The sequence below is a fragment of the Ornithodoros turicata genome, chromosome 1 (assembly GCF_037126465.1).
Source record: "Ornithodoros turicata isolate Travis chromosome 1, ASM3712646v1, whole genome shotgun sequence".
Classification (NCBI taxonomy): domain Eukaryota; kingdom Metazoa; phylum Arthropoda; class Arachnida; order Ixodida; family Argasidae; genus Ornithodoros; species Ornithodoros turicata.
The window spans coordinates 63,314,267-63,339,734 of record NC_088201.1 but is presented as its reverse complement, the minus strand read 5'-3'; the positions used below and the strand labels follow the sequence as shown (position 1 = coordinate 63,339,734).

General features: G+C 44.7%; 1 protein-coding gene and 1 long non-coding RNA gene across 6 annotated transcripts in view; one reads left to right on the top strand and one right to left on the bottom strand.

The window, feature by feature from the left end:
- Window positions 1-7,806: 7,806 nt before the first annotated feature.
- Window positions 7,807-25,468, bottom strand: part of LOC135378314 (dual specificity protein kinase Ttk-like) — a 28,714-nt gene continuing 11,052 nt past the window's right edge. For 4 of the 5 annotated variants that reach the window (XM_064611316.1, XM_064611315.1, XM_064611317.1 and 1 more), the window contains 7 exons: window positions 22,351-22,517; window positions 21,445-21,569; window positions 20,549-20,626; window positions 12,133-12,309; window positions 8,557-8,629; window positions 8,280-8,374; window positions 7,807-8,112 (listed from right to left, as the gene is read on the bottom strand). In XM_064611316.1, coding sequence (XP_064467386.1) covers window positions 8,086-8,112; window positions 8,280-8,374; window positions 8,557-8,629; window positions 12,133-12,309; window positions 20,549-20,626; window positions 21,445-21,569; window positions 22,351-22,517 — 742 coding nt within the window. In that variant the 3' untranslated portion in view covers window positions 7,807-8,085. The remainder of the gene's footprint in view (window positions 8,113-8,279; window positions 8,375-8,556; window positions 8,630-12,132; window positions 12,310-20,548; window positions 20,627-21,444; window positions 21,570-22,350; window positions 22,518-25,468) is intronic. The other variant, XR_010418323.1, reaches the window with a different exon arrangement.
- LOC135378315 (uncharacterized) lies at window positions 16,246-17,429 on the top strand. The gene is made up of 2 exons (XR_010418324.1): window positions 16,246-16,339; window positions 16,986-17,429. It is a non-coding gene; the product is annotated as an uncharacterized LOC135378315 (long non-coding RNA).

Sequence of the window (25,468 nt, the reverse complement as noted above, 5' to 3'; positions counted from 1 at the left end):
AGAAGCGCACCACCCAGAGTCACTAAATAGGGGTGAATACAGTCACTATATAAGCTTATAAACTACCGCTGTATGTCGCTAAGAGCGCAGTCGTCCACCCCTCTGAGGCAGTGAACTGGCCTGATTTCGCCAGCTTCCGCTTGCCGCTAGGGTGTCGTACCGAGGAGAAAATACACCGCTCGCGTGTTCCGTAAACGTTTGTCGGGACCTGTTCAAGTATACTGCTAGTATTACAAGTAATCTGTTGAATACTGAACCGATAATGATACGTTCCCTAACTCCCTAGCTTGGGCTTCGCAATTCTGTTCGCTACGCAAACTCTACGGCACAAGCCTCGTGTGTGGTACAGGGGCGGATCCAGGATATTTTTCGGGGGGGGGGGGGGGGGGGCTGCCTTGGACAGCATGCTACTACACTACCTAAGGTCAATTGCATAATGGAACGACAGAAATTGAGGGGGGAGTTAGGACACCCGGACCCAGATCCGCCCGTGTCTGTGCATACGTGCACGCCACCACACATGCAAACTGTGTTCACAGACATTAAATATAAAATACAGGTAAAGCGCGTAAGTTCCTATGGTGGAAAATTTGTTTTCTCGCGATCTAGACTTTACAAAAAAGAAAAAAGAACGTGAAATCCGCGGGATATTTCTGCGACTTTATAACTGAACAAGGGGATGCAAGGGACAAATGATATATTGTTTATTTTCTTGCTTTATTTTTTTTTCAACAGTGATAGCAAAGCATTCTACCAAACAAACAAAAGACAAACAAGAGAGGACATTGAATACAGATACAAGGCACCAAACATACAGGTGAAGGTAGCTGTCATGCTTCAGCACCAGGAAATGTTTGGTGTGTTCATTGGTTAGTGAGTGGCACTTCCCCATACTGGCTAAATGACCTCTCAGCATATCAGCTGTGTTAGCTGGCACAGGAATGTACCGCAGAGCAATAGAGGCTAATGCAGGTGTCAGTCCCTTCGTACCATTCCATAATATCGAAGTCTGGACCAAAGTGCTCTTCCACTGACCTGCAATATACCTCTCTGTCGCGGAATCGGGCAATTTTGTCCTTTTTCGGCGGCATTTCTGTCATGTTCTAACGACGCCCGGGGAGCCGGACCCGCGTGGCCAGAGCCAAAGTGGCTAAAATTGTCGCATACACATGGGTCCGTTTGCTCGGTGAAGGGTTGTGTACAATAGAAGTATTATGCTCAGTCTTGACGGGACAAGCACTTAAGCAGGCACGTAGACGGGGTAAATTGGTACCAGCCGTTACTGACGGCTTATGCCGTCGCCACCTATTACAGGGTTTTGATGGGCCTCTACCTGTGTAACAAAAGATTGCGGAAGTCTCGTAGCTGTATGAAAAACACATGTAGCGGCGTCCCTTTGGACACCCGCAAATAGTTAAGAGTCAATGTCTGCGGTGGACCATAGGGGTTTCCTCCTCCTCCGTTGTTTACCAGTTGTGTCCCTCCACTTCTGTGATCAATTAAAGTGCATTGTAGCAAGTGTGTGTTAGGCGCCAGAGGTATGCGACGTCGGTGACTGACAAAGACGTCAAAGCCATGCGACACCGAATAAAACTCTTGAGGACCCCTGTTTCGGGGCAGTCGGTAAACATGTGACCAGAAGTCGGACGTCTCAGCACCAACTCTCCAAAATTCAATTTTAAAACAGTTATTCCCTCTGCGATGGTTTGTCAATATCGTTTGGTGAAGTGAAGTGTGTGCAGTGATCACCGATTTGGACTTTGTCTACCAGCCACACCAAGAGGACCATCTGAAGACTGCCAGCATCAATCAGCTAAGACTTTGATTCCATTTCCTTATCCCTATAGGTACTAGAACTCTAACCGACCTGTGATTTCGAGGTTACCGTTGTCTGTTCTCCATTTGAACAAATGTTCACCATGCTGTTTATAGTGTTCTCGTAATTCTAGATATAAATTGTTGCGTTAATTAAATTAGTTGCTGTTAACGTTACTAGCATCTCTCCTTTGTCTCATTGTGTGGCGCATGGGGCGTGTGTCGATTGACATAGGGCAGCCCGACCACTCTTCTTCATTTATTTGTCCGGAACGGTGTTGCTAAGTGTCCGCTGTGCGGCCGGAAAACTTTCGCCGGTGAATTCGTCTCACCTTTATCCAGAGGTTAAGGACGGAGGATATTTCACCTGGTGCGATCGCGAGTAGGTCCCAGTGGTATAGCATCCCGGGAACGCACCAGGTTTCCGTGACACTCTCCCTGTTTGTAAACAAATGATGTCACAGTGTTCGACAGCGCCACCAATTTGGTAGAGTTGAACTACGCTCGAAGCTAGGGGGGGGGGGGGGGGCGAACAAGGTCTTCAGGGGATTACGATGGTCCCTCAGAGGGACGCGACCTTCGGTCCTACTTTTCTTTCAACAGGAGGCAGAGAACAAGTGCCCATTCGTGGAACCCAGCCCTCCCCTTCAGGCTTGTTTCGGTTTCAGTCTGTCTACCAACGTCATGACGACGTTTCTCGGGTAAAGGCAACACCACCTCGGGTACGTTCCAAAACCTACTCGAGTCAACTCGGGAGTAGCTCTCTACCCGAAGCGCCGTTCCAAAACTGGGTCGAGTAACTCCATGACGTCATTACCCGCGTTCCAAAACAAGGTGGAGTAACCAGAGAGTTAACTCGATTGAACTCTCCTCGGAAGGCCGGTCAGGGAAGGTTCGCTCGAGTAATGACGTCTTGCTTTTGTCGTCTGCTCTTTTCCGCGCAAGCGCGGTATCGAAACCAGCTGAACGTTTGGTTGTCGAAAAGCCTCTACCTCCACAACGGGTTATCAATAGTACACAACTGGACACCGAAATGGCAACTCACTTCCGATGCGGATTGTGCGACATGGTTTCTGAGGACCAGGCGAACGCGAAGACATGTGAGCCGGATACATTTCCCAGGATAAAGTGAGTCTCGCTGGTGCGCCTTTCTATTTTGTGTTCATGTACGTCGCTTTTCCATTATCTATTTAGCATATGTTCACTAACAGCTGCCTGCAACGTTTATTTGTTTCACTGCCTCGTAGCCACGTGGTCTTTGTAAAGGCAGAGCTCTATGTGAAACGTTCAAAACTATATTAGGAGCAAGGGCTATTACTGACCAGCATTATTATTATTATTACTTTTGTGTGCGTGTGTCCGAAATGGGATTTTAAATGGAATATTACTTTTCTTCCTTTACCTTCACAGTTGTAAGATGGTTTGTCGGTACGTTCATGTGAACAGGTTTCAGATAAAATATGTACCATAGGCCAGGCTAGCTCGTGGATAAATGCCTGGGTGGAACTTGGATAAATTCTGAGCTGTGGAAGGAAGGGACAACACGACAGAACTCTGTCACGAATTTCCCGTCTTTTCGCCCAAGCTCAGACTTCTTCCAAGGTGAATGAAACTGGAGGCTTTTGCGCGCTTCGCGATATGTGTACTATCAGAACCGCTTCATCGCGCTCTGATTACGTGTTTTGTTTCAGCCGTTCAGCTCACATTCGGCTCCGACGGACCCTACCCACGCCCGCACCACTACCTCAGTTGCAGGATTCCAACCAGCAGCTTCCACCTTTTGTATTTTCATCTTCTGTCGTCATGATGTTGACATTTTTCTTTATTTCTTTTGACTACCAAATGCAACGGGATGTATCCACTTCATGCATTTGGGGTAGCTAATGGTGAAGTCTTCCATCCCACAAAAAATAAACAAATAAATGACGACAATGTCAGCTGCTTTTCCCTTTCATTCTCCGATAGAGGGGCTTAAGAATAATTCTGGAGTGTCTTGGAAGAAATACTACCAGACAAGCAATCTCTGAATCTAACTGTCCAGTAAGTACTACATACACAAAGTGCTGAAAAAGCCAAATGCCCACTGGGCCGACAAGACAGAGTTCAACTATGTCCGACGGGGCCTGGTGACTCCTGTAAACAGCTCAATACATTCCCAATCATCGTTATCGTCGTCTCTGTAAAATAAATGACGCGCGCGACATGAGAGCGGTGATGACACCGGCCTCCATCTTAACTCAGTCTGAGTTCCCCATGCGTTCCCAAAGCTACTCGACCGGGCGCGTACTCTGTGGTCACATGGTACAACTCGGTCATGTGACCTACTCGATTCGAGGGTTTGTTTTGGAACGCACCCCTAGATAGATAAAGTCCGCGCATTGCCTCCTCTCCCTCCTTCACTACGTGGACATATACAGGGTGTCCCAGAAAACGTGTCATTGAATTATAATAAAAAAAACTACGCCACCTAGAGTCATGCGGTCAACAGCATTTGTTCTGATTAGGTTTTTGCCACCTTTTAATGTGAATTTCATGCACTTCAAGTTTAATTATGTAAATATTTGCGAACTGAACTCGGAAATTTGACAAGTAAAGGTCACTTTACCCCACCAATATGAAGAGCGTGCCGAATTCACTCAGACTCATGATAATTCACAGTGATATTCACGAGCTATCCCATCGGGAAAAATAGCCGAATATCATGCTTTTCGGAGCACCGGACCATAGCGCGCGATGACTTTTTGAGCGCAATCGCTCTCAGTGCGACGAAAGGAGGTTCCGAAGCCAGCCCACAGAGTGATAGTAGAAAAAGTAACAGTTCCTAAAATTGGGAGAGCGAAAGCATTATCCCAGCGAAAGTCGGACGTGATAAGCCGTGCCTGTTTCTGCGATGTCGGGGAGGGCTGGGTTTCCAACCTCCTTTCGTCGGACTGACAAAGATTGCGCTGAAAAATTCATCGTGCGCTATTCTGTGCCACCTCCGTAGAGCATGATGCTCGGCTATTTTTTCCGATGCACTCTTAAAAATGAACTTCACCGCATAGCACGCTCCTAGCCAACCATAATCTCGAATGATATCGTTATCTGCCCTGATTTGTTGAAAACGGGAGGCGTACGCCTTTTTTGTGACAATTATGAACAGCATAAGTGTCACAAAAAAGGCGTACACCTCCCCTTTTTGAACAAATCAGGGCAGACAACCATATCATTCGAGATTATGGTTGGCTAAGAGCGTGCTATGCGGTGAAGTTCATTTTTAAGAGTGTGGGATAGCCCCTGAATATCTGTGTCAATTATCATTAATTTGACTAAATTAGACACGCTCTTCACATTGGTGAGGTAAAAAAGTGACATTTACTAGGCAAATTTCAGACTCAAGCTCGCAAAAATTTACATAATTAAACTTAGGTTACACGACATTCACATGAGGTGGTGTCAAAAACCCAGTAAGAACAAATGCCATTGACCGCATGACTCCAGGTGGTGTAGTTTTTTTATTATAATTCAATGACACGTTTTCTGGGACACCCTGTATAGCCAGAATTCGTCTGCTACTGCGATTCACCGTTCTGCGAATTCAAGAACCCGCAAATGATTGCAGCTCACCTGGAACCTGCAGACCTTACTATTTAGACAAAATGTGCAAGAGTCTTTCCAGAAAACCGCTTTTGAGAAAGATTGAGACCGTTTTGCGCTTTATTTCCAAGTTTTCTCATTTGGTACGCGGGGATGTTCAATCAATTCGCAGGCGACGGTGGTGGTCCTTCGTGGCCACGCCGTTGAATGCACGTTCGTGATTGGCTACAGCCGTTAAAAGCACGATCCTGATTGGCTGACTCGTAATTGTTACGTCAAGTCGACGAGCGCACAGGCTTTCTGTATCTAGGTGGTGTATCTTGAGATACAATTGCCATTCGGCAGGAAGGGAGGTAGATTGGGTTGAAAAGGCCAGTACCGTCAGTGCAGAGCTCTCGTCATTGTGTGAGGCAGGTAACCTGCAGGTTGAATACCTTGGTAGATGGGACGCCACTCGAGTGCTCCTCATGTTTTCGCTTTGCTTTGTCTGCGTTTGTGCGATGTTTGAAGCCTGCTATGTGCTTGTCGATCGACGATTTTCGCCGATGATCAACCGATTTCGCGCATGCTCGGCAGAAAAGAACTCCATCTTCATAGAACCCTGCGGATTTGTAATCGCGAGTGCGGTCCCGAGCTATCTTTTTGCTTAAATGTGAGTTGTACCACATTCTCAGACTTGCGTCTGTCGAATTGGCCACCACCAACACAATTCCACCACCAAACAAACACTTCTCGAATCCGCGCAGCACGTGCGTCCGCGAGAAACACATTGTGCTTTGATTGGCTCACAATCATCACGTGAAGCGATATTGTTTGAGGTTTGGTTTCGCGGTATCACAACGTTGTGCAATCGAAATGCAAAATGCACCCCCCACCCCCCAAACCCCTGCGCGCCCTGTGCAGCTCTGCGTGCGTGTTTCGTGCTTTCCTCTGTACAAACAAAACTGCTCCAAATATCACATCCAAAGTAAAAGCTACGGAAACTCGAAAAAAAAAAAATCATTGCTTCCCAAATCAGCTAAACTGTTAATCTATCAGTCATTGATACACTCTGTTACTGCAATCTAGTATGGAGCACTAGCGCTTCCAGAAATTTAAACAAAATTCTAAGACTAGAAGAGAGCAATCAGGATTATAGAAAACGTTTCATACTGCTCATATACTTCCGCTTTATTCAGGACCATATATACAAGTATGAAAGTCACGAACATGTCCGACTATTTATTAATCAGGTCGTATCTGACGGCCATTCGCCAACACAGCAATATGCGACACTCTTTGTGCAAGCCATAGCCCACCCTGCGTCCAACTAGGCAATCAGACCTCTGAGAATTATCTTTCTGTCGAACTAATTATGCTAAACAGCAGGGCCGGTGCTAGGGGTGTGCGGGGCCCGAGTCAAAGGCACATCGCGGGGCCTCTTTCACACCAGCAGTAATGAAAAGATAAATGATAAGATATTCGCAGTGGGAGGTTTTAGCAATACGGGAAATGGCAGCAGGAGAGAAGGGTGCGAAATCCTCGGTATAGCTTGCAGGGTTGGCGGATTTTTCTTAAAAGTGGGACTTTGTCTCATCACATGACGGAATGGCACATAACACATTCTTCTCTCATTTCTGTTTTAGTCGAAGATCGCGCGTGCAGTTAAGTGCATACATGATATTAGAAAAAAAAAAAAGTAATCTCTGGTTGAGGGCTTCGTGCGCGGGGCCTAAGGCGGTCGCCTTACTCGCCCCCCGCCCCCTTATCGCCGGCCCTGCTAAACAGCCCCATGGCACCAACAAAACTTTGTGATGCTTTCCTTATATAAGAGCAACTTTATCCTTTGTTTGATTACCGCAGAAGTGTCTAACCTATATTTGTATATTTTCTATCAAGCTTGTCAATGCGTTTTGTATTTGCATAGCGCCTTTATGGTATTTCTAACCCTGCGTTTGCTTAGATCATTGTATAACTGCCTTACCATGTGTATAGTTTTTTTTCTTTTTTTGTCAAGTGAGCCACTGCCGGGCCACAAGTGTAAGGGGTGTTGCCATAGTCAAGCAGCTCTCACTGCTTTTTGGCAGCACTCCCCTATTAAGCTGTACTGCGGCATAGCAGGAAATAAAGTGAAACGAAATGAAATAAGAGAGATATGCTGATTCTGTGGAATTTCACGCAAAAAAACTTTTCCGTGAAAAACCGCAAGTTCCGCGAAATTTTTCAGAATCGTGGAGACCTAGGGGCTCGAAATACAGGTGATAGTGTCGAACCTCGCTTTTACAAGTGCTGCAAGACAGAGGGAAGAATGCACTCCACATCCCTGAATGTAGTTTGCAAAGGTCAAGGGAGGTGTTTCTTGCATATAGACTTTTCGCAATGCCCTACATGGCAATGCTACCTCGTTTACTCGTACATGTTTGAGACATTGAGTATCTTCAGTTGTACTGTGTGATAAAACAAAACACAAAAGGGAAAGAAACCATGAAAGATAATGTGCTCTTTGAGGCACTAGAGGTCTAGACACTACCCCATTTCAAAGCGCATCCATCCCTACAGATTATTGACACGACACTAAATAATCGAAGAATTAAAAGCATACAATCTTATAAAACATTAATGCATTTGTACACAACTAAAATCTGTAGACACACAAAAAGTTGGAAACGAGATAAACGAGGTTTTCATTTAATCGAGAGCACACCTTGTGACCATCTACTTCCTTCGCAGAGCTCTGACAAACTGCGGGAGAAGAAAGGGGTATGACAGTTGCAAATACGGCAAAGTTCCCCATTACAGCAATGTCTGATGACGTCACTGTCATAACACAAGCACGCACATTGTACTGCCAACCGAAGTTAGCTTTAAAACTGCAGGTGCAAGTAGTTTTTCATAATTTGTATACTTACTCTAGCTACCTTATGAAAACTGCGCGGAGATAGCTGTTCGATATCGTTAATCAAAGCTGCGAGACCAGGTTCCGTCGATGCAGCTCCTGACCTTCCTGCAAAAGAGACGGACAAATCAAGGCGGAGCACCAACACAAAAGCAAGCACTTTTCCGAATCGAAACGGCGCTTTTGAAATGAGGTATATCGCATGCCAGTCATGAGCTTCTATATTTACACAATTCCAAACCATTTCAACAACATAAGGAGGTAGATCAGTTTCGATGTCGTCAATATACCTTCCGTGAGATATGGATGTTGCAGCAACTCAGCAATTGTGGGCCTTTTTTTCGGATTTCGCTGTAAGCATTGCTGCAAGGCAACATAATAGTTAAAAATTGTGAACTAGTACTAAGGCCCCGGGTTTTCCGCGATTACGCGAAATTTCACGGAATCCATCGCGGAATCCTACGTTTGGCACGGGATTTCGCGGAATCCCTTATTTTGCTCGAAATTTTGCGGCGTTTTGCACGGAATTCCGCGGAAATCCGACTGGTTCGAAGGACGCGATTGGCGCGATGTGGACAGCTACTACGAAGTGCAGCGTCGCTGGAGAAGTACCGCACGCTCATGCGAAATACCGTCAAGAGCGCGTGCTGCGCACGCTCCCAACTGCTTCAAGGTACACGGACCCTTCGACATATTCACTCGCTTATTTTGCGTCATCGCATATTTTTAGTTTAGCACTAAATGTGACAAGAAAACAAAAAAGTGAGTAATTTGCGCACCCGCGTTTTTGTTCGCGGCTATCTGGCACGCGCGTCTCGGCGACCGTGACGATCGCTTTTCGCAACGCCGTCAGTGCTACCGAAGTTATATTGCGGTGCTTTTGTTTGATTTGCGCGCACTTTCGAGTGATCGTCCACTGACGCGATGGACGATACTGTCACTCGAACTACGAAACGCGGACAGAAACACTGGACAAACCTTACACGTGGCCAACGTGGCCAAGTCAAGCGCGGACTAGCGGCGTCTTTCAGCAACGTCTCGGCCGTTTTGCCTCCCGACCGTCGGCGGTTGCCGGGTATTTGGGTGCTTCTTTCGTGCTTGCACAACGCACTGATAACGTCGACATCGGCTCTACCGAGCAGAGGTGGGCGTTTGTCCTCACGAGCCTCGCCCTCACCTCAATTTTCTGGGAGCAAAATTTTCCTCACCTCACCTCAATTTTTTCGGAATTTTCCTCGCCTCACCTCAAATTTTTTATACTTCTCACTTCAACTCACCTCAGAAAAAAAAATCAAAACATTTCCTCACCTCACCTAAAAAAATTGAAGCTCTTCCTTACCTCACCTCGCAGGCTAGAAAAAAACTTACCTCACCTCAAATTTTTTTCTGAGCATTTTTCTCACCTCATTTTTCCGAATATTTTCCACACTTAACCTAAATATTTCGCACACTTCATTCTCTCCGAAGAACGACATGAAGGTACAACTCCTCTCAGAGTCAACCATAACACGGGGTTGTGTCTCCAAGCAAGATCAAAGACACCCTGGTGGGTGGTCACGGGGGAATGTTTGTTGAGCAGAATCTTAGGACTGGCCTGTCCAGAGGGTTCTGTCCAACAAGCATTCCCCAATTTACGCTGGGCTTTCCTTGACCTTGCTTCGGACGCAACCACACGTGGTTGTTAACTCCGAGAGCAGTTATACGTATTTAATATGGGGTGGTGTTGGTAACACGATTTTGTTTAAGATACTCATCCAACGGCTAGGTGCCAGCAGGGGCAAATTTATGGGGGGGGGGGGTCTGGATGTCCTGTCCCCCTCCTCGATTCCCAACTTTAAAGCAGTCCCAGCATGCACCTGACCCTTGCCAGTAACGGACTCCCCCTTCCCACACACACACTTCAGAAAAATCCTGGATCCGTCGGTGAGTGCCACGTGGGTGTGGGCTGGTAATCCTGGAGGATGACTATATAGGACAATTGAACATTGAAGGATTAGTAGACAAGCTAGGATAGCTTGTGTAGTACGGTGTCATGAAAGGACATTTCCAGGGTTTGGCGAGGTGAAGGGCGGACAGGCGACACGAGCAGCAGGATGGACGCAACAATTAAAGCTCTGTCAGTCGGTCAGGTTGGGTTGGGTTGGTACAGACCATGACCGACTATGGAACTAAGGTTGTAGAACTACACAACGCCACCAGCCAGCGGCCCCTGCGTGGTGCAAGCTAACGGCAATGATGGCAAACTTTCATGTTGCAGCTTGTACCACTTTCCGAATGATTCCATTTACTGAAAGCTGAATGACTTATTTGTTTTACAGTCAATACTGAGTGTACCTACCTACCCACACACGCGCGCATGCACGGACGGGTGTGCGCGTATCTTTTCGTGTTTTCTGGGTACAAATTTATAGCTGAAGAAATGCGGGTGTGCCCTCCCTCACACACCACACTTCTTACATTTTTCGAGTAGGCTATTTTAGTTGTGTGCACAGTTCAGTGGTTTCAGTTGTGGTTTTATCTTGAAAGTAAGGTCGCTTCAATTCCCCTGTCTTTGGCGCGAATGTCATCTTCCTTTGATGTATCCAACGATATCAATTCGCTGTTTCTCATCGTTATCATATTGAGTTGGCCGGCGATCGGGTGTATTCGATGTGACGTTCACAGGGATTGAAGAATCTTCATCATTAAAGTCGCATTGGCTTTGAGTGACTGCCAATGTAAATGCATATACCTCAAGCGTGAGTGCATACAGGCTGCGGCACGAAACGTGTCATTTGACCATTATTAGAAGACGGCTTAACGGAAAAATACAGGGGTAAACAACTTTCTTCTGGACACTCAGTTTGCCACCTAATAAAAATAGTTTCATCAATTTGCCATTGAAATACATTTTCGAAATCGAACTCATGAAATTGCTTAGTCAATGTAACGTTATTCTTTTTTTTCTTCTTCTTGCTGGAGGATTTGGCCTAGTCAATCACAGAAAACGCTTCGTGGAACGATTGTTATACCCGTAAAAGTTGCGCGAAAATTGAGGTTTAGCTGCGGGTATGCGAACGACGCACAAAGTCGAACGTCAGATCAGCGGCGAGAGAGGAGGACAGTCTCCGCCCAGGTGAGAGACAGAAGCTGCGAAAAGAAGGAAATATATCCCGTGTACGCGTGGAGAAGGTTTTTATAAAGTGCGCGTCCATAAAGTTTTCCTCACCTCCAAATTTGTTTGAAAATTTTCCTCACCTCAGCTAAAAAATTTTTGGAAAAATTGGCCCTCACCTCACCTCACCTCAAATATCGTGAGGTGAGGAAACCCTCACTATCGCACGCCCTCGTGAGGGTGCCCACCTCTGCTACCGAGTTCCTATATGCCCCGCATACTAAAATTTTGAAATTGTGCTTCGTTTGAATATCGTAACGAACGTTCCCGCGCAATTTGCGCACCCATAAACTTTTCGATTTTTTAGGGAAAAAAGTGCGTAAATTGTGCAAGTAAATACGGTAATTGGGTTTTTGGAGCGGAATTAGGGTGCTTGCTCCGAATTTAGTGTCTATTGCGATCAAGTATTTGTCAATTCCTATAAACTCTCTAGATGCTGAAATATCTTTCAGCAGCTATAAAATGATTTTAGCCGCATTCGCTGTCAGAGGAGAACACAAGATATCATGTAATGCTGAAGTTTATAAAATAATTTTTGTGCCCACATTATCCAAGAAAATACCGTTTTCCGCTTCAAGCAGCCGTTGACTCCTTGCCGCGGAAAATCGCGGTATTTACAAGTGGGTGCCGCGGAATTTTGAATTTGCCGCAGCAGAAAACCAGGGCCTTAACTAGTACGCAGTGCTATTGAGCAGATGTTTATTCAGCTTACCTGCAGCACATCAAGAAGGTGATGGTCTTCAATCTCAGGGAATGGGATTGGATGCTTACTGTTTTTGATGGCATGCAATTTCAGTGCGGTAGATTTCAGATCTTGAAATGGTGGCTTGCCATATACTAAGGCATACAGGATGCACCCAAGTGACCAAACATCTGACTTCGTGTTTACCTGCATAACAGTGTTTGGTGCTAGGTTACTTGCTAGTTTTTGTAATAATGCGCTATTGTAGTTGTCATTCAGACTTCCGCTATGGTAAGCACAATAAAAGGTAAAAAACAATAGAACCTTGCTCATTTATACGGTGCAATCCCGTTCAATTGAACTCAAAGGCGACCAAAGATTTGTTAGAATAAAGTGGAGTTCGAAGTAAAGGGAGCTGCTCCAGCTCCGAATAAGAGCACGCATGTGATAGCCCGAAATTTAAGAGACTTATTAATTCCAAAATATGTACAGGCAAGCATCACTACGTCTCATGATAAAGAATAATCTGTTATCCTACAATTGTTGTATTTGTTTCTTCAGCAGTGACCCACTTGAAAACCCCAGTAACCGGAATAGACCTCTCTGTTTGTAAACAAATGACGTCATAGTGTCCGACAGCGCCATCAACTTGGTAGAGTTGAACTACGTTCCGCTACTACCGCCTAGCCTCCGCAACAGTGCACCTGCGGTCCCTGGCGTGAAGCCGACGCGGCCGTCCTCGGGTGCGCTACTGTCCCCACGACGTGGGGCATTTCACGGGTACCTGGGCTACCTGTACGTCGTACTACGTTCAAAGCTAGTGGCGAACAAGGTCGCGCCCGAAAGTCATGGTCTTGAGGGGATTACAATGGTCTCTGAAAGGGATGCGACCTTCGGCCCTACTTTTCTTTCAATAGGAGGCAGCGAACAAGTGCCCATTCGTGGAACCCAGCTCTCCCCATCCGATCTGTTTGGGTTTCAGTCTGTCTACCAACGTCATGATGATGTTTCTCGGGTAGAGGTTTATTGTTCTGCGCGGATGTGCACACCATTACGGTGATTACAGCGCTCATCATTACGGTCCTCATCTTTCCTCTGACACACAAGTTTCACACGATGGAAATTGATGTTCTGAGACTAACACAGACGAAAGGACAAACACACGAAGTGTTTGTGGTTTGTCCCTTCCGATGACGCAACCTTGGAAGTCATTAGAGAGGTACAGGTACAAAAGCTATAGGAATTCTATACAGCCTTTATCTAATCCTAATCCATTTCCAATGAATATTTGGAGACCAGGTGCTATAGAAACTGTATACAGGAAAATAGATACAAGTCGTATAGAATATGAATAGAATCTCGTATCATTTTCGATACAGCTTCGACAACTGGTTGGCTACGCATAGTTTGTGCTGCCTAGCCGATGCAGTAGCTCGATAATCTTCTTTTGTATTTCAAAAACCAGGAACTTTCCATTTATTTTACCGCCACATCCCACCCACTGCGTCCCATCCAACTCCAAACCGCAAACAAAAAACAAAAGGAGAAAGAAGGAAAGATGAATAAATACATAAAACAAACAAAGGCGAGAGGGAAACACTTGCACACGCACAAGCCTGTGACGTGTTTCCCTGTGACGTGTTTCCAGAGGAACAGACACTGGTAGAGCACGTAACAAAATGGCTTGGCCACATGTGGAGCCGTCTTCGCTCGAGATGCAACCACATGGGTGAAGAGAGCACGCATAGATTGTTATTTCGGTAGCGAATAACAGTCACTAAAAATATTTCCTCCAACTGGTTAATATATTACTGCATTAAGGACTGTGTTTATTATTCAAATTACTTGAACTAAACCAGCACAATCTCCACACCAAATTAATGTGGTGCTGCACGTTGCGCATGCATGGAGCCAGCCCCGTACTATATGATTAGCTACTGCGATCAGTGAGTTACACTTGGTATAAACGATGGTATAGACAGTTGAAATAGGCACAAAAATGGTACTTCCGCCCTGGTTTACCTTTTTTATACATACGCTTTTTATACCTTTTCCTCTGACAGTGTAGAAGCAGCAGTGCGTCAAGTGCAACATTAAAAAGTACTAAACGGTAAATGTCCACGTTGCCTGACGTGATAAGTCACAATATTGCTATTAGCATTTGTATCCATGTTCATACATGCACATATCACATGTATTAGTTGTTCTTCAAATGAACAGCAAAAAACAAGTAACATATGTCCGTAAATAAGACCTTTCGGCGCCTAGTATTAGCGCAGTTTTATGCCTGTTTTATGTTAGGCTCTATAGAGACAGTATAGAAAATGTATACATTCTAGTCCCTGAATCCTGTATCGAAAGTGTTTACCAGTTAAAAACCCTATACAGCTTCTATCTATTTCCTATGCACAAGATTGACACTAGACACGATAGATAGATTCTCTATAGGTCCTGTATAGAAACTAGGAAATCATTTTCAAAAGGGAGAGCCCTGGACCGGCAATCTAGAAGATGCGGGTTCGAGTCCTGCAGCTGGCTGACCTTTTCAGTGACGTCCTTCTTTCTACACAAGTTTTGCTTTTATAAGTAATGGCCATATAATGATAATAAGCAAACTGAACGCTTAATAAGTAAATGTCAGAAGCACATCGACCAGAGCGCACTTGGGAGCTTCCAGGACAATGCGTAGTGGGGACTAGGGCACTGCCGGGCAACATTGTTCGTACACTCTTAAAAATGAACTTCACCGCATAGCACGCTCCTAGCCAACCATAATCTCAAATGATATCGTTATCTGCCCTGATTTGTTGAAAACGGGAGGCGTACGCCTTTTTTGTGACACTTATGATAATTGTCACAGAAAAGGCGTACGCCTCCCGTTTTCAACAAATCAGGGCAGATAACGATATCATTTGAGATGATGGTTGGTTAGGAGCGTGCTATGCGGTGAAGTTCATTTTTAAGAGTGTACGACCCGTCGCACACGTTCATGTGTTCGAATGACCGAATATATACCTCTATTGAAATACATATGACTTTGACGGGACGCGAGTGGATTACATTGTAGTGATTTTTGACATACTGAGAACTCCAACATTGTGATCATACCTCCTTTTCTTGTCTGTTGTTGTTGCACTGAGATGTGTGCAAACAATTACTTATCTAGACTGTCTGGCATGCAAGAGCCATAGCTAGCTTGCTTAATTGTGGTCAGAGCTGGCATCTAGACAGGGTGGGCAAATGCTTTCCCCGAGTGCCCGTGCAGGGGCACTGAAAAAACACCTTTCGTGCAGGAGGAAACCGCTTTCAAATGACAGAGGTGAGGAAGAAAATCAAGAACTGGATGGGGGTAAATTTCCCAAGGACATCAATGATCACACCATGATGCACTGCTTTCGTATTGGTGCCTGTCTGACGAAATGCCTCTGGCAAACGATTGGCAGGATTATGAAGAGGGGCAGAATCATTGCTGAAGGTGATAAGCCTTCAAATTCCCCAAACTTTTCCAGGTTTCCACTCACTAATGTAAGCGAACTTCCTGCCCTAAACAAAAGGGAACTTGGTGCCTACAGCTACGTTTTGATACAGATCTCCCTCACTAAACACACAATTTATTGCGTATAAAGAAGGCTGCCCTACTTTTCTGCCTCTGAGCTCGTCAAATTGGAGAACTGCTACTCGCAGCAATGTTGCCGTGGCGTGGCCGCTCAACCACCGATCGGCACTCGCAATTCGCTGCGCACGGTCACAGCCCTTCTCAGCGATTTTCCCTTACTTCAGCTGCTTTTTGGCTAATTCCCCAATAATACTGACTTTTCCCAGTCGCATCAAAATTCCCTGAGAATTCTCGGTCTTCCAGGTCGGTAGACACCCCGATATTTTTGTTATTGTTCCACGAGGTCAAAGCACAACTAGAAAAACAGGTTCCCAGACAACCATTGCGAATTTTATACGTCCTGAGAACGTCGAATGAATGCCCTATAGGGCGATTCAAGAATATGCCCCAGAAAAGCACCGTAAATGCCGAACGTGGGCTATTCCCTGCAGAGAGCGCGAGGGCTCGAGGAGGGAGGGGGCGAAAGCTCGGCAGCTGGCGCGTGAAGCTCCTCGACCGTGGCGAGGGACGCCCAAGCCGAAGACAAGTCAAGGCTGCTTTTTCGCAAGTGGAGGCAATTGAAAGACGCATGTGTAACTGGGCAACCCAGCCGAAAATCAAGGTGGAATTATTCTGCAGGCGGTATGTTCCCGATTAGTCATTTCCATTGTGTGACGTTGTTTTAAGAACGTTATATGGGTTAAGCGTCAAGCTTCCTGTCCGGTGAACCAGAATCTGACGCCTCACACGTTGGCGTTTTAAGGGTGTTCCTACCTTCGTGCTGGCGATATAGATATGTCCTCACAAGTTTGCATACGCTTTTGGTTGCTACGTGTTGAGGAAATTACATACGAGCAAAAAAGCGTTGGGCGATTTTGCCAGAAAACGAGTGATGCGCGCAAGTGAACGCGGTACCTGTATGTGGGTTTCTGCCGGAGGCAACATTAATGTACAGATTAATGTGTGCGCCCAGTTCATTCTTGAACCAATCCTTCATTAGCTTTTAATGCATGCTTTAGGATTTAATGCACCTACTATATGCTGTGAGACGCTTCGTACATTGTGCGTTCTAGTCGCTTCGGATCGCAGTGTTGCTTGCATGAAGATCTTCTCAAATGGGCTTTTGAACGTTTACAGACGGATTGAGTGTGGTACTACGCATATTGTTGTTGCAGACGAACTTGGAACGCTTTCTGGAAAGTTATTTTTTTTTTCAGAGCTCAAGAGTTGGCAGAGCGCAGCATGCGAAAATAGTGCGTTTTCTTTATTCTCTGTTCCTGTTTTTCAGGCTTGCATCCACCAGTGCACAAGAAGTCGTCGACGATTTTGTCAACCCGTATGAATCCAGCAATCTTGCCCGCACCTACCCGTGTGTTGTTGAACTGAAATCTAATGTAAGCACGTAAGCTAATCTAAGTAAATGTAAGCACATCGAAGTGATTTTCTACTAGCACACATAAAAAAATTAAACGGTGAATCAAAATAGAACGGTGAATTAAAATTAAAAAAAACGGTGCAAGCGAGCTGGCGTACTGTAGAAGAGAAATTTCCTTGCGCTTCAGGAACACACTAGACGATCAGGACGAGAAAAACACAAACAAACAATGAAGCTGGTTTGAGTTTTGTGTCATCCACATCATCCTGCATGTCCCTAAAACTAAGGAAAACATTACCTCTTTCCCTACGTTAAACGGGTTGAGCAGCAAAAATTTATTTGACAAGGAATGCCAACTTTTTATAATGACAGCCACCTTACTACAACGAAGTGCGGAGGTGTGGTTGTAGCTTTGATACGTATTTGCCTCACGCTTCCCTTGTGCTCAATTTCCAGGTGCAATCAAGAAGAACAGGAGACTAGGTAAGATCAGCGCTTTCGAGGTTGAATGCGTCATACAGTCGTACCTGCGACATGCTAAATAATTAGCCAAACAAGAATATTGGCGCTTTCTTTTCATATTAATTGCACTAGTCGTGTGTGGTTGTCGTCCATGATCAATATATATATTGTTGTACCCAAATAAAATGTAAATCACTATATGGGCTCTGTGTCTTTTTTATGCAGACCTCCAACACCACGTTAACTGCAGATGCTTCCCACAAAGCTCTATATCAACATGTAAAAGAACGCTCGAAATATGATAAATATGCGTAACTCTATGCAAAATAATAAGAGTATAATGTAATTTAAAAGGACATTAACCATCAGTATAAGGGCATTTATGTCTTTGTGGGGCGTTCTTTGGACTTTCCCATGAATGTTGCAAATGGGACCCACGGGACTCGCGAGAGCCTACCCAGGAATATCCGCAGAATGTACCAGGAATATTTGAACATCCATAAAGGAATGACCTCGGGATATTCATGGGATGTTCTTTGGTTGACTGGGTTTGTGCTGAAAGAGACTAGAACACCAGACTTTTGCAACCACCATGGATTTTGCTGGTGGTATTTTACTTTTATGTTTAAAATATTCAAGAGCAACATGACTTGTAAACTGCAACAAAGGCCGGCCTGCAAGGTGCATATTTCAGCTGAAGAAAAAAAAACATATTTCAGCTGGCAGCGCGAAATGCTGCCACCGTGCTTAAATACATGTGTCAACCAGCATGTGGCAAAGATGCCGCAGTTGCACACACAACAGAACTGTCCACCACTGCCACTACCCCTTTCCCACAGCATGGCCTTCAAATGTACATTTTTGTAGTCAGAACGCTGTATATGACTAGGGCCTGACTTTTTCGGGTTTTATTTTTGGCCAAATTCGGGGGGTAAATATTGGGTGATATTTTTTATTCGAAAATTCGGGTGTATTCGGGTTAAATCCCGTTACGGCATATTCTGTCGTCAGGAATTCGGGTGATTTTTTTTTTGTTTAATAAAAATTTGTCTTAACATGGAAGTAATGTTTAGCAATGTTATCAAGCTTTATTTTAATGCACGCTTATGAGTGTGCCACGAGACCCGGATGTTTTCGGGTAGATTCGGGTTAAACCCGAATTTTACAGATTTCGTTCGGGGGGTAAATATCGGGCGGATACGGGTTTAACCCTAAAAAGTCAGGCCCTATGTATATCCCACAGAGTTCAAGGTAACTCGTTACTGTAATTAAGTTCTTTTTTGGTAACTTGTAACTTAAAGGGGCACTAAAATGCAAAAACAACTTGCTCTCAAATGAAAGTCCGTGTTCCAATTAGTATAATGCAAACAAAATTAGTTCACACACACCTGTCTTTGGCGGCAACGAATGGGATCCACAGGAGGCAAAGATTGGTGGCATCCAATGAGACAGCAGTAGAAGCGCGCGCTTACCTATCGTGGCAGTGTGGATTTGGAACGGGTCCAATCATAGCGTTTATATGCGCGGCATGATGCATACTGCTGAAATTTTCAATACTGATTCACTGAATTGTAGCCCACAACAGTTCTCGCGAATGTTCCACTGACAACATTTATCTTCATGTCCTTCATACAGTGACGCCAGTTCGCTTCACAACGCGCACTATGTTTTTGACGGGGACTGCTCCATGGTGTGGCACGCGCAGCATCGACTAAAAACACTAATGCACGAGCTGAAACGTTCACTGCTTAGCGCCGAAGCATGAAAGAGCCCGGTATAATTTCGATTGTAGTTCGATAACGGAATCAAGGTTTTGAATTATATATAACAAGTACAAAATTAACATAGCGTAAAATTAGTAACGTAATTTGAAGTGAACTTGTTTTTGCATTTTAGTGCCCCTTTAACCCGGTGCTTTTGCGCTGTGGTAACTTTCAGAGGAACTCTTCAGAGGACTTTCTTTTTCAGGTAACCTTGCCAAAGTAACTTAAGCTAAGTTCCAAGTTACTTTTAATTTGCTTTTCACTCCTTTCTTTTGCTGTTTTTTGCTTTCTCTCCAGTTCTTTCATGGCGTTTTATGCCATAAAGCGTGATATCCAATCAATGACAGTATTCTATTCAGGAAGTAAGAACCGCTGCCATCAAAATGAAGCTGAACCATTGCACGCCCACAGGGACTAAGATGCAAAGCATTCGAATTGTTGGACATAAACGAAAACCATCTAAGCGTATTGCACTCCTCCGCAGGCAACTCAAGGTCTAACTCATCAAGGTACTGCTCATGCGCTGCACCTGTGTTGTCCTATTTGTCTCCGAAGTAACTTTGAAGTAACTCTAACTGCGAGTTACATTTCAGGTTGAAGAACTTCGTTATTAACTTAGTGTAAGGAACCTCGGGGAACTTATCCCCGGGAGTCGTCGTGGCGGCATGTGTACCGAAGGAGAGACAGCGAGACGTGTTCTCTTTCCGTAGACTGTCTGACGACGCTACATTTTATTTACAATATATACATGGGTTGAGGGTCAACACTGGAAGCGTATCAAATCACCATAATGAATCATAAGGCAACTAATGCACTACAGATGTCTGCCTAAAAGGGTATGGGGGAAAACACGGAAGCGGGTAGTATTGCCAGGGGCCAAACAGGTGCCTCGACTTCCTGCTTGCAAAACATTTTAAACATTCCAAAGCTGATGGGTGCTTTTAGGTGGAAGGACATGGCCTTCGCCACATTAGTTACATTTTTCACACTGTAACTTAACTCGTAACAAGTCCTTTTTGACGGGTAACCTTTCGTTCTATGCTTCTCCACCTCAAATTATTTTCTCGCTTTCCTGTGTCTCCTGACACTTTGTTGTGAAAGCAGCCATAGCTAAAAAAGATGCAGGACACTTTTTCGATTTTGCACTGTGCGTACAAAACGCAGCTCGTACGCATAAAATGCGCACCATGCGGGCCGGCCTTAACTCTGTAAAAGCACCACTCCGTGTACTGTTCGTGAGATGACTGTTACCTTGATGTCATGACATCCTGTCGTATCGGAGATTTCTGAATTAATGGACTCAGGTGACATGAAGTTCAGCGTTCCCATCTGAAAGAAGAATGCAGGGTGAGCATTACGTTTAAAAAAGACACAATGCGTTTAACGCAACCCTGCAAAGTACTGTTGACCATAACTGTATCACCAGCTCAGAGAGCAGCCCTGGGAGAAAAAAGAAATACAGTACCACTGTTGGACTCAGCTATGGGCAGTATATACAGGTCACCACGCCCATGAGCATACCGAGAGGGGGGGGGGGGGGGGGGGGGGGGGGGGGGAGAGCACGCTCCGAGGTCGCTTGTGAAAATAGTGCGCTCTTTAGTCATAGGTCGTAATGATTATTCTCAGATGTCATGATAGGAACCTCTGAACACTCACACAGTGCATAACATCTGGCTCCAGAAAAAGAGGTGGTAGGTGTTTGTGTGTGTGTGGGGGGGGCATTGCACGCTTGCCCCCCCCCCCAACCCCTTGGACCTTTTCCACAATGGCCTATGCGCATGACCTTGATGCGCCGGAAGGGATTATCTCCGTCTGAAGCAGATGGCGCACTATGGGGACGACAGAAGTGGGGACCAGTGGGGAGAACGCACGAATCCCCCACTCCGGACCGGCTTGGTCCTTTGTGCTATCCACGTGGATTTGTTTTGACGCGCGCCGAGCATGGTTCATTGGAGAAGAGCCGCTAGGATTTGACGCGTATGTGAAAAAGATCCATTGTAGAGATGTGTACTTTAAGTTGCCAAGTGCTAATAATTATTATGTGTAACTCTGTATCTATTAACTCTGTATGCATTACTCTGTGCCACAAAAGTCAAAACAATTTTGTTGTTCATTTAAAGGAGCAGCGAAGAGTTCCCAAATATTACCTGACAAGATCTAACAACACTGGTTGCATCAGCCTGTATCGTGTCAGCAATTCCAAAGTCAATAAGCTTCAGGGTCCCCTTCACAATGAGAAAGTTGGCAGGCTTCAAGTCTGAATGAATTATGCCTAGGGATAATTATGATAAGGCAATGTTATGACACCTGCTGCCAAACAAACTTGGCCCAAAACAAATTTCAATTGAAACAACTAAAAAAAGACAATAAGTAACATCGGCAATAAATAGGGCAATAAGCTCAATAATATAAATGGGGCCTTGTGTTTTCGAGTTTTATGTTTTCTGAAAATTGGTGGGTAAAAATCGGGTTTTATTTCAGGAACCGTAAAACAGGGTGAAATCAGGTAGAAAAGCAGATTTCCATGTGGGAAATAATAAAGAGTGCTGCTCATGTTTGATGTGAACACAACAGTCGTGCTGAGTGTGCGCTCCTTGGCATTTTCCAGCACACTTATTGGTGGCTGAATTAGCACTTTGCCAAGTTAGTTTTTGAGGGTTTGAGTTTTACCCTAAGTGACGATAATGCAAATCAGGGTGGTAAAATCCCGGTTTTACCAGGTTTAACCACAAAAACACAAGGTCCTATATAAAATGTATAGATGTAAATGAATAAATGAACCACAGCTTGTCATGACACTTCACAGAGAACCACTCATCTGTTTCAAGTTGGTGACATTGGCTAAATGTCACACAGTAAAGCAATTCCACTTTGACTAGCTTGTCATATAAAATGCACTCTGTGCTGGTACACACACACACACAAAACACATAGTACACAATTTGTCTTGGCATTTCCACCCCCTTATCATGGTATGGCACACTGGTAAAAAGAAATCTGGTAGCATTATCAGATTTTCCCTTTCTTCCTGTTTGGAGGAGTAAAAACCATACCTCTCTCATGGATTTCTGCGACGGCATATAGCATTTCTGACCAGTAATACTTCACATTGATTGGACTGAGGCTGTCTGCATGCATTATTGATCGCAGCACACCAGAGAGATCTGTGTCTCCTTTTTCCATTACCAAACTGAGCATCTTTCTCTTATTGCAGAACTCACTGTCAAGGAAGTAGAAAAGTTAGAGGTCGGATGTTGTGCAGTACGACTGATAAACAACGTTGCTTTAGCACCCGCAAACGAAAATATTCTTGTTTATAGGTGTGCAATGTTCGTAGGCCTATAAGTCAGTTTTCTTCAGGTTGCGAATTTGCTGGCCTACATGTGCATGTCCACTTACTATATCAGCACAGTGAACCCCCGTTTATCTGACATACTCTGTTTATGACGTGATCGTGCTCTGTTTACGACGTTTATGACGTGACGTGATGATGTTTATCTGTTTTTCTCGGGAACCGTTCCGCCTGCATGTAAATCCCCTTCGTTAATATGACAATCCGTTTATCGGACAGTGACCAAGATTTCTGTCACAAGTACGGTCAAACACAGGCATTATCTTCCCGCTATTATGACCGTCAGAGTAGCCCGTTGGAGAGGCTATCTCGTACCTCGCTCAGAGGGTGACACATGTTAAAGTAAAGCGTCAATGTTTGAGATGTCCCCTGAAATCGCTGACCTCGGGATTATACATATATACTCTCATATATATATATATATATAGATAGGGGAGAAAAGACACCAGAGACTGAAGTAGGGAGTAGGGGAAGTTATTTATTAAGCTGGCATTTAAACTAAGGGTCTGGGGAAGTCTACGTTTCGGCGGAAGCTCCGCCTTCTTCGGGACTGTCAGTCCCTGTCAGACTGTCAGACTGTCAGTCCCGAAGAAGGCGGAGCTTCCGCCGAAACGTAGACTTCCCCAGACCCTTAGTTTAAATGCCAGCTTAATAAATAACTTCCCCTACTCCCTATTTCAGTCTCTGGTGTCTTTTCTCCCCTATCTATATTCAACATCCTGGTCGTTCGAACCTAAATTTTGTAGCGTATATATATATATATATATATATATATAAGTTGAAATAAACGAATGCGGTTGACCATGAAAAATAAAGGTATTCAATAAAGATCAGAAGTGGAGACGGTGCTTCTACAGGATAAGGAATAAAAGGGGGACTTTATTAAAAACTAAGAGGGGGTATTCGACGTTTCGACAGCAGCGCTGTCTTCAACAGGAATGGGATACTATGGTGACGCAAGACAATTGCAAAGAATGAGAGGGGAATATGTACAAGGAGAGAGGGCAGCACACGTGCTTTGTCAAACAAAGGTAAAGGGGTACAATGAATCATAGGCAGTCAAGTTCTTCGCCGGAGGGCAATGATTTCCTGGGGTGACCAACCGGGGAGTCTGAAAGAGATACAAAAGAGTATGTATTCTGAGAGAATTAGGAATTTAGGTTGCGAACTGTTGAGAGGACGCCGGGGTCCTCGTTGATCTGGCTTTTAAATTTGTAGATCAGGAACGATTCTCTTTGTTCTCTAAGGCGTTGAAATGGAAAACCCGATTGCAGAACGAAAATGGCTATGTCGTTAATTGAGTGGCCGGGTTTACTAAAATGTCGAGACACTGGCAGATTAGGTTTCTTTGATACGTCGGACCTGTGGTTGTTGAATCGGATTCGGAAGGATGTAGCTGTTTGACCGATATATTGGGCCTTGCACTCATTACATTGAAGGAGATAAAGGACGTTAGAAGAGTTGCAGTTAAATAGACCATTAATTTTTGTGCGATAGTTAGAATTTGTGCTTTCTACTCTGGTAGCAGTTTGCATTAATTTACAGATCTGGCATCTGCGTCCGTTGCATGGTTGACAACCGTTGTGTTCCAAGGACTTGTTTAACTTGGCGTTCACAAGTCTGTCTTGGATGTTCCTTGCTCGACGATAAGTAACGCAGGGTGGTTCCGGAAACATCTGACTCATGCGATCAGATTGGGTGAGGATTGCATAGTGCCGTTTAAGTATGCGGTTTACGTCCGGGGCATAACCGTTGAAGCTAATAGTGAGGTTTACCGAAGAATTCTTATCGGCTCGGGGCTGTGTTTGGAATAGGTTCTCTCGATCGGTTGATCTAGCTCTGGCTATGGCATCTTTTACGACCTGATTAGGATATTTTCTATCTGCGAAAGTTTCTTCAAGGCTCTCAAGATGATTGTCTAGTTCATCATCGTTAGAACATATTCTCCGGTAACGCAGCGCTTGACTATAAGGGATAGCTAGCTTAGTGTGCCTGGGGTGGCAACTCTGGAACGATAGATATTGTTGGGAGTCGGTAGGCTTGCGATACAGACTGGTGGTTATGATTCCATTATGTAGTTTAACTTCCACATCCAGAAAATTAACAGCTGAGGAGGAGTAATTGAATGTAAATTCAATACTGGGATGTACTTGGTTAAAGTCGTTAACAAACAACTGAAGGTCGCATTCGGAGTGGGGCCAAATAATGAATATATCATCTAGGAATCGCTTATATAGGAGTGGCTTCAGTGCACAATTTCTGAGGAACGGTTCTTCCAAGGATGCCATGAAGATATTTGCATAGTTAGGGGCCATTTTTGTTCCCATTGCTGTACCATTGACCTGTATGTAGTGTTTGTCGTCGAATTCAAAGTTATTGCATGTTAGGATCAGATTCAGGAGCTCCGTGAGGACAGACGTATCATAACCCTGATCGGGTTGATTCTTAAATGCACGCTCTGCTGCTGCTATTCCATCTGAATGAGGAATGTTAGTATACAGGGAAGTGACATCTAGGGTTGCTAATAGACAGTTAGGGGGAACGTTTATTTTACGTATATCTTGAAGGAAATGGTTGGTATCCTTAACGTATGAGTCGAATTTAGACGGGATGGGCTTGAGGAGATGATCCACGAATGATGAAAGATTCTCAGTGGCTGTACCATTACAGGAAACAATCGGTCTTCCGGGGTTACCCGGCTTATGTATCTTGGGGAGCATGTAAAATCTACCAGGCCTAGGGTCCTTTGGGAGTAAATACTGGTACAAGCTCTCGTCAATCTTTTTAGCGTTTTTTAATCTTGTTAGGACTTTGGTTAC